The sequence below is a fragment of the Rhipicephalus sanguineus genome, chromosome 7 (assembly GCF_013339695.2).
Source record: "Rhipicephalus sanguineus isolate Rsan-2018 chromosome 7, BIME_Rsan_1.4, whole genome shotgun sequence".
NCBI classification, from domain to species: domain Eukaryota; kingdom Metazoa; phylum Arthropoda; class Arachnida; order Ixodida; family Ixodidae; genus Rhipicephalus; species Rhipicephalus sanguineus.
In genome coordinates, this window is record NC_051182.1 from 35,250,250 (window position 1) to 35,259,924 (window position 9,675).

The 9,675-nt window shown below is 52.3% G+C and overlaps 1 protein-coding gene across 1 annotated transcript in view; it reads left to right on the forward strand.

Annotated features, from left to right (window-relative positions):
- Nucleotides 1-2,737: 2,737 nt before the first annotated feature.
- The window catches only part of LOC119400662 (oxygen-dependent choline dehydrogenase-like), a 55,319-nt gene continuing 48,381 nt past the window's right edge, over nt 2,738-9,675 (forward strand). The window contains exons 1-2 of the mRNA XM_049417364.1: nt 2,738-2,781; nt 9,341-9,441. Coding sequence (XP_049273321.1) covers nt 2,738-2,781; nt 9,341-9,441 — 145 coding nt within the window. The remainder of the gene's footprint in view (nt 2,782-9,340; nt 9,442-9,675) is intronic.

Consider the following 9,675-nt stretch of genomic DNA (forward strand, 5'->3'; position numbering starts at 1 on the left):
ATAGCCATCTATGGCATAGTCATGTATAGTATAGATAGCAAAGACGGGGAAAGCGAATTGAGGGCGAGGATGAATGATGTGAGGGTGAGGGCGGAGAGATTAAGTGATCGCATAACCATATAGTATAGTATAGCAAGCGGTGGGAAGGGAAGTGAGGTTGAGGTGTAGGGAAAGGAGGACGGAAGGGTGAAGCATAGTAGAGCGATGTATAGTATGGTATAGCATTGCTTAGGTGCACTTGACTGTGGCGCAAAATACATTTCGTATGGAGGCCACATCCTGAGCTACTACGAGTGATTAAGCAGTGCATTGATAAAAGTGGCGAAGACACCTTTTTTTTTTCTAAAATGGAGATTTCGACTGCGAACTTCGTTGCCCTCTTAGAAGCCTATCTCAACCACACTTCTGTGTCCTTTAAACATGGCATTTTTTACAGAAAAATGGCATTTGCATTGGATCACGAGGAGCACCCATTTTATGCGACATCTTTTATTTTGCTTTGAAGGCGCGCTACAAAGTCATTTTACTTCATCTCATCCGAATGTTCTTAAGGTTTTTAGATCCGTCGATGATTTTTAGTTGCTCTTGACAATAGATGCCCTATGCCTTGCCCTGTGATGGTTGAGCTGATTTTAGATGTTTTAGAGCAAATGCTACGGGGCTTCTGTGTACGAATGAGCTTTCGAAGGACAGCTCCTTGCAGTGTTTGGACCTTAACCTAACGCTTTGAACAATTATGTTTGCTGTGCGTACCTCCCGCGATGCAAGAAGAAATGTTATAGTACGACTCAGCGCACTTAAAGATTGTGAAGCGGGGCATTGATCTGCTTTGCTTAAAGTTGGCTTTGCGCAGATCACGTCAGCATGTTATGCAGGCTAGTTTTTGCTATAACACTGAAAGACTTTCCAAAGTTGGCTTCCCTCAGTTTGTCGTAAGCTCCGTGGTAGAGTCCCTGCTGCAGAAGTTGAAAGCCAGTGCTGCCAGTGCAAATGCGCAGTCGAAGGAAAGGGAAAGGCAGTGCCTTATGTGCACCGTATGAGTAATAACCTCGAAAAGGTGGCTACCCCGTACGGCACCCCAGCCGTTTATTCAGCTCCCAATAAGTTGGCTCAGTAGTGCCCGCGTATCACACGCGACGAGCCGAGGGGCTGCCAGAAGTAGCATGCAAAATCTTTTATACCTCTGTCACTCGGCCACCACCGAACTCCATTTAACTCCGTGCGGCATTTAACTCCCTGATGGAGCATTACGAGAATGGAGTTGTGGCCGTGCTACACGGCACGGTGCAAGCTTTTGAGGATTGGCGCATGGGGCAGAAACAGCGCTGCTGCGCTCGTCGAAACGTCCAATTTTTTGCCTGTGCAGTCGCCTTTAAAGCAACAAAGACGTATTTTTGTGTGTTGATGAAGTGCTCGGAATCACCATTGCCTCACAGTGCTTTTTCGTGCGCCTCGCACGTGCAGAAACAAATATGGCGCGACGCTTCGCAGCAGCGACTTGGCGAGGCGTTGGTGTGGAGAGTACAGGCTCTGATGTCCGAAAAAAATACAACCAAAACTTACACTGCGGGGCGTGAAATGCTACGCAAGAAGAGAGCATAGTTTTTAAAATTATAATTGAGCTCATTAGGACGGTTTTGCTAGTGCGGTGTTCTTTGCAGCAGTCACTGTCTGGGAACGAGAGTACTCCATCAAGCCGCTAAGGTCATTACCGAACTCCCTCCACCAAAAGCTACATTTAACTTCCTCAGCGAAATGGTGACCGTGTGACATGAACCCCCTCGAGGAAAAGACGAGGGAGTTAAATGGAATTCCCGGGTGTCCGTGTGACAGGGTATTAGGGGCTGTGCGCAAGGAATGGTCCATGAAATACCCCTTAAGCTGCGGTATGTCCTACATCGGGCAAACGGGACGTTGCGTTAACGACAGACTGAGAAAGCATGCTAACGGCGTAGGTAAGAGAGATTATGCGATCTTCCCGCGCATTACAATACCTGTGGTTGTGTACCATGCTTTGCGCAAGTTCTAATTCTCGGCAAAAGTAGCAAACAAACTGCTACAGAGTTGTTGAAAGCCTTTTATATAAAGGAAGCAGGAAACAAACCGCTAGTGGGCTTTCGGAAGCCTTCTACCTAAAAACACAAAGGGCCTGATTGTGTCACTGACACATCTATAACTTTGTACTCCCCCTGAAATGCGCTTTGTCTATAATATGTTAACTTGATCCTGTCGTTCCTCGACATACGTTGACTCCTCGCGCATGCGCGGAAGGTCTCTTTTCACCTGTACGTTTGCGGGAGTGTCATTAAAAGTTGGAAATCGGCGCTTCACTTTCTTCTGTAATCTACGCCCCTTTTTCACGAAATGTATATTGCGCCACCGTCAGGTGTACCTAAGCAACGTAAACACCAACTCGCTCAAAGAGAAGTCCTTTTGGTGAAGAGTGGTAAGTTGGGCGAGCTGGTAACGATGCATTATGTAACTGCGCAAAAAAACGGATGGCGACACAAGAGGAGAGGAAACACAAACAGGCGCGATATGGGTTCCTCTTGGCTTTTCTTCCTCCCCCTTTGCCCTGTCTGCTTTTTATCCTGTCCTTTATATTGCCTTCTTCTTGCAATAAAGCTTCAGGTTGATAGTATGCGCCTCTTTGTGCTTTCCTCTGCTCTTGTGTTACCGTCCATTTTTTGCCCAGTTACATAATGGTCCTTTTGGTATGGTAAGGCAAAGGGGTGCGATGGGAGGTGAGGATGAAGAGGAGAGGAAGCGGGAAGACAGAAGGTAAAGCATAGCATAGCCACGTGTAGTAGAGTATAGTATGGGGTGGAAAGGGAAGTCAGGTTGGGGAGGAATGACGTGAGAAGAGGGAGGGTATAGCTTTTGTATAGCAGAGGCGAGTGGAATAGGGAGGCGAGTTGTAGGTCGGAGACGTGCAGGTGGTAAGCGAAGACGAGGTCTCCTTCAGCGCTAAACCATGCCCAATCTTCGACTATCTTTGCATCACTTTACATTTAATCGCTGCCGGCTTCCTCTCAGCTCCGCTGTATACTGCCATTTACGGCTTAAAGTCACTTAAAGCAAGGCATTATTTTGTGGATGATGCCTGATCACGTAAAGAAAAGAATAGACGCAAGCGGCAATACCGCTATCCATGTGTCTCTGAACATGATTACCCTTTCCCTACCGAGTTTTTTGGCCGGAAACAATACAAAATACAAATTAGTTTTATTTGCATATTTCATTTTACGTATCTTGAAAACAACTAAAAATGATTCAGAGGCGCTTTATTCGCAAGATACAAGCAAAATATTCTTTTAAATGTACACAGTATTGGCTTCACTGCACTGCACTACGAGAAGTGCGCTAACATTCTCCACTCTTCGGGCAGAAAATGTCTCTTTGAAATTTAAAAATATAAGCGGAAGGAATCGAGTCCATGAAAACCTTGCACGCGCCGGGGGTGGGGGGGGGAGTTTCCTACGTCTAAGGGTATCCACTGCCGATACGCCGAAATGCGGTCGTCGTTCGAATCCGATGATTTCGAGAAGCCATGATGTTATGTGCGGTCGCTGCTATGCGTAGTCGCTGCCCCACTCACAGGAGAACCGAAATTATCATTTTGTGAAGAAGAAGATGCGCCTCCATACCAGCAGCATCGCCAACGCTCGGCTCGCTCGGCTCGTGTCTCGGATCGCCGCTGTGCCTCTGGACGCTTCTTCTCGCTTGCTTGCCGCTGACGACCATTACGTCTTACAACGACCAATAAACCTCTTCACATTGGTGGAGGGTGCTGTTCATCCCCGTCCGCTACACCCTGGAGCTGCGTAGCCGGACGCTACCGCCGATCATGACTGACCACGCAAACCCACCGGCGCCTTCGTCCCCTGTCCGTCACCTGCACCGGGCTTCCTCGGCTCCGGGACCCAAAGGTCTTCAGCGGTGCAGATGAGACCGACGTGGAAGACTGCTTGACCACTACGAACTGGTGAGCGCGCATAATAAGTGGGATGACACCCGACAAGCTAGGCTACGTCATATTTTATCTGACTGGCGTCGCCGAATTGTGGTACAACAACCACAAACAGAACATCCCCACATGGACCGTCTTCAAGACGTCCTGCTCTGAAGTATTCAGTCGACCAGCTGTCCGCAAGCAGCGCGCAGAGCAACGCTTGCGCGTCCGCTCACAGCAGACTGGAGAAAGCTTCACAAGCTATATTGAGGACGTCGTAGACCTTTGTCGACGTGTCAACGACACCATGCCCGAAGCTGACAGGATCAAACAAATCCTGAAGGGCATTGACGATGGCGCTTTCCAAATGCTCTTGGCTAGGAATCCGGGCACAGTTTCAGAAGTCGTCAGCTTGTGTCAGAGCTACGACGAGTTGAAGAAGCAGCGCGCTCTGACTCGGCAGCCTCCACGGGGTGGCGAGTCGCTGTGCAGTCTCGACACCATGCCTGACCATTCGACGTTGCTTCAGCAGGTTCGAGACTTCGTCCGCGAGGAAGTTGCCCGCCAACTTTCCTTAATGCCTTTTACTCACGAGCCTACCACCCGTCTGCCCACCCCGCTCCGCACTGTTATTTCGGAGGAGGTTGCCCACGCTGTTCCCCTTGCGCGCCGCGAGCCGCCTCCATCCAGCCCTGTTCACTACGCGCGTGCATCGGAGCCTGTGGCCGCTCCTGTCCGCCTATGCCCAAGCCGTGCAGCCTGTGCCGCGCCCCTCACGTATGCTGACGTTCTGCGTAGGCTTCCGCACCACCTTACACTACGCACTCGCAGCCCACGCAACCGCCTGTCTACCTTCCACTTGGGCAGCACCGACAATCGCCAATCCATGGAGGACGCCTGATAATCGACCGATTTGCTACGCCATGCTACACTCCCTGGACACGTCGCCCGCTAATTTGCCGCCGTCGCCCCCAAACTTTCGGCGACCGTGCCCGGTCGTCGCAAGCCGGAAGCCAGCCCTTCCTCCAATACGTTCCTAGGCACAAATCACCGCGCGATGCCCCTACTCACCGCCCTGACTTCCAGCCGCAGCAGCTCACCATCTCCTCGGCGGCGATCGCCGTCCCCCATGCGTCGCCGGCCCGGACCCTCCGACCAGGAAAACTAAACGCCGCAGTTTCAGAGGCAAGAAAACTGCGCCATCTCCGAACTGTCCAAGCCCTCACTCCTCCCAACTAACGTGGTCGCCATAACTGTGAAGGTGTTCGTATACGTTTGCCCTTGTGGACACCGGCGCCGCCGTTCTGTCATAGCCGCTAATCTCTGCCGTGTATTACGAAAGGTAACGACGCCGCTTTCGGGACTGTATGCTCCACACCGCAAGCGCGCAGCAAGTGACGCCTCTCGCAGCCTGCACTGCAAGAGTGGTCATTGAAGGCAATCTGTACATCGTTGAGTTCATTGTCCTTTCTGCCTGTTCGCATGACGTCATCCTCGGTGGGACTTCCTATCCGCCATAATGCCGTCATCGACTGCGCACGCGCCGAAAGTTGAGTTTTCCCCATTGTGTGACGCCCCATTACTTGACGCTCTTCATCAGCCGCCCAAGCTGCTCGTTCGTGAGGATACCGACATTCCGCCTGGCACTTTCGCACTGGTCCCTGTTTCCTGCACCGTCACGCTTTTGCAGGCGAATGTCTCAAGGCCGCGCCCGCGTGGAAGATCTCGATCTTCGTCCTTGGTTGACGTCCCGGATGACTGCTGCGACCCACCAAATGCCCTGTCGGCACTCGGGGAGTCATCCCCCCCCCCCCCCGGGGAGTCATCCAGTGATATATTTTCCAGTGCCATCGCCGATACCCTCACCCCTGCCGAACACGCTGACCTACTTGCTCTTCTGCACGAGTTCCGGAATTCTTTCGATGTGTCGCAACCTCAACTGGGCCGCACGTCGCAAGTACAACATTACGTTGACACCGGTTTACACCAGCCGCTGCGTCAAAGACCATACCGCGTCTCCGCTGAAGAGCGCCGCGTCATTAACAACCAAGTCGAAGACATGCTTCGTAGAGACGTTATTCGACCATCGCACAGTCCCTGGGCGTCTCCTGTCGTACTGGTGCGTAAGAAAGATGGATCTATCCGGTTTTGCGTGGACTACCGTCGTTTGAATAAGATAACCCGCAAGGACGTCTATCCTTTGCCGCGCATTGACGACGCCATTGACACCCTTCACGGAGCAGAATTCTTCTCGTCACTGGACTTGCGGTCTGGCTATTGGCAAGTTCCTATGGCTGAAGCCGATCGCCAGAAGACTGCGTTTATTACACCTGATGGCCTATACGAGTTTAACGTCATGCCCTTTGGACTTTGTAACGCGCCTGCTACGTTTGAACGACTTATGGATAATACGCTACGTGGTCTAAAGTGGTCTATGTGCCTGTGTTACCTCGACGATGTCGTGGTTTTCTCCCATGATTTCCCTACACACCTCCGTCGCCTCAGGCACGTTTTGACTTGTCTGACCAACGCTGGCCTTCAGCTTAACCTCAAGAAATGCCGCTTCGCTGCCCGGGAGCTCGTCATCTTAGGCCATATCGTGTCCAAACAGGGCGTATTACCTGACCCTGCAAAACTTCGTGCAGTCGCGGAATTCCCTAAGCCCACGACCATGAAGGAACTTCGAAGTTTTGTAGGTCTATGCTCCTATTTCCGGCGCTTTGTTCGCAATTTTGCATCCATCATGTCACCGTTAACCCAGCTTCTTCGCGGCGACGTGAACCTCTCCTCCTGGTCCTCTGCATGTGACGTAGCCTTCGCTACACTGCGCCGCCTGCTCACTCCCCACCTATTCTTCGTCACTTCGATCCGACGGCTCCTACCGAAGTACACACAGACGCCAGCGGGGTCGGGCTTGGCGCTGTCCTCGCTCAACGAAAGCCCGGCTATTCCGAATACGTCGTCGCCTACGCTAGTCGCACGCTGACGAAAGCCGAAACGAATTACAGCGTGACTGAAAAAGAGTGTTTGGCTCTGGTGTGGGCGCTTGGAAAGTTCCGGCCGTACTTATACGGCCGCCCGTTCGATCTAGTAACCGATCACCACGCGCTTTGCTGGCTCGCCACGTTGAAGGACCCTTCTGGCCGCCTAGCGCGATGGGCACTTCGCATCCAGGAGTACGACATTCGCGTCGTATACCGCTGCGGACGCAAACACTCTGACGCTGACGCCCTCTCCCGCTCACCTTTACCGCCAGATCCAGCGTGCGCAACCACATGCGTCCACCCCTTGTCATCTCTCGATCTCGACTCCATTGCCACCGAACAACGTCGTGACCCGTGGATCGCTTCTCTTCTTGATTATCTATGTGGAACATCCACCATTCCTGTATCTCGATCCCTCCGTCGTCAAGCTTCCCATTTCACCATCCGCGATCAACTGCTTCATCGCCGCAACTACGCTGCCGATGGCCGCCGATGGCTACTGGTCATTCCACGCAGCTTGCGATCACAAGTATGCGCCTCTCTTCACGACGATCCGCAATGTGGCCATGCCGGGGTGTTCAAGACATACGAGCGCCTTCGCCATCGCTATTACTGGCGCGGCATGTACAATTTTGTGCGGAAATTCGTGCAGTGCTGTCCTGACTGCCAACGACGTAAATCAACACTGTCACGTGCGACTGGCGCATTGCAGCCGCTTCCATGCCCTGCCAAGCCATTTGATCGCGTCGGCGTTGACCTCTACGGTCCCCTTCCAATGACCGCAGATGGCAACCGGTGGATTATCGTGGCTGTCGACCACCTGACACGCTACGCCGAAACTGCCGCTTTGCCTAGCGCTACCGCTCGGGATGTCGCCTCTTTCATTTTACGTCACTTTATCCTTCGACATGGCGCCCCTCGAGAGCTCCTTAGTGACAGAGGCCGCGCTTTTCTCTCCGAGGTCGTCGAAGCTCTGCTCTCGGAATGCCACGTCATTCATCGGACAACCACAGCATACCACCCGCAGACTAACGGGCTCACGGAACGGTTTAACCGCACCCTGGGTGATATGCTCTCGATGTACGTCGCATCTGACCATAGCAACTGGGACCGTGTTCTCCCTTATGTAACATTCGCATACAACACCGCGATACAAACAACTACCGGATTTTCGCCTTTCTTTCTCCTTTACGGACGCGAGCCTTCACATACTATTGACACCCTACTCCCTACCGTCCTGATGCTTCCGAGTGTCACCTGTCTCCGAAGCTGCTCGACAAGCCGAAGAGTGCCGCCAGCTCGCCCGCACGTTTACCTCGCAAGAGCAGCAGCGACAGAAAGAAAACCGCAGCACTTCACTTCCAGACCCTAGCTATGCCCCAGGGTCTCTCGTATGGCTCTCTGTCCCATACCAGACTCCGGGACTCTCCTCGAAGCTCGTTCCAAGGTACGAGGGCCCTTACACCATCTTGGAGAAAACCTCTCCAGTTAATTTCTTATCGAGCCAGTTTCTCGATCGGATGACATGCGCCGGCGTGGACGTGACATCGTCCATGTTTCCCGCCTCAAGCCGTACCATGAGCCTCTACCTGAAACTTCTTAGGTCGCCAGGATGGCTCCTTTTCAGCGGGGGCGATTGTGAAGAAGAAGATGCGCCTCCATCCAGCAGCATCGCCAACGCTCGGCTCGCTCGGCTCGTGTTTCGGATCGCCGCTGTGCCTCTGGACGCTTCTTCTCGCTTGCTTGCCGCTGACGACCATTACGTCTTTCAACGACCAATAAACCTCTTCACAATTTAACGAGAGCTTCGGCAAGCAAGGGCATTTTTTTTTCTGAAGGAGCTGTCCGTCACGCACGCACCGCTCGCGCATGAGGGGACGCCATTTTAATTCTAGTTACGTGACTCAAGTCCTTTCTCGACCAAATCTATGCTTTCAGCGCGTTTTCTTAATTTTTACTCTGCTATCAGTTGAGGCCAAGGAGAACACAGAAAAATGAATCAGGATAGCTTAACTGAGGCGCCCCCAAAGGTTTGTTTCATGGTGGACAAGCACAGCTCCTCTTCGGTGGGAACGGTACAAACTGTGTCGACGAGCTCAGCTCGTCTTCGGCAGAGAAAAGGTTAAAAGTTTTTGGCTAGACTACACAACGATATCCATGAGCTAATATAAGCTGCCACACCTTCTTAAAGAACAGGCCTATAATCCACTAAGTCAGAATCAAGATATTAGAAGAAGCGTGTATCCAACCCAGCTAAGAACAGGCGGCCAAAGTTAGTTCACCCGGCAAACCAGAACTCGCATCATGGTTGACCCGTCCCGCGTCCCCCGACCCAGGGCATAACGAAAGTAGATTTGTCTACCACAGAACACTTCTATTTCTCCTACGCGCAATTTTATTCAAGTTTTCTCCTTTCCGAGGGACGCTGCTCCTTCATCTGCATCGACGGAAGCTGGGCCTTCCACAGCTCAGCCCAGCCCGGCATATTCCATTGCGAGCGCCCAGGTAAATCAACGTGCCTGGCTGAGAAACCGATGGGGCCAACGCCGATGGTCCCACCTTGTGCGGTAAACGCGGGGCCCTAATGCGACAACGAGAGGCCAGAGGTCAACCTTGCAATCTCATCGAGGAAAACGGACCACATGCTCAGCAGCAGCGAAGACGCCGAGCTGTACTCCATCACTGGAAAATATTCGTGAGGATGAGAGCTATCTAAGTCCGTGAGGAGTAGAAGGCACA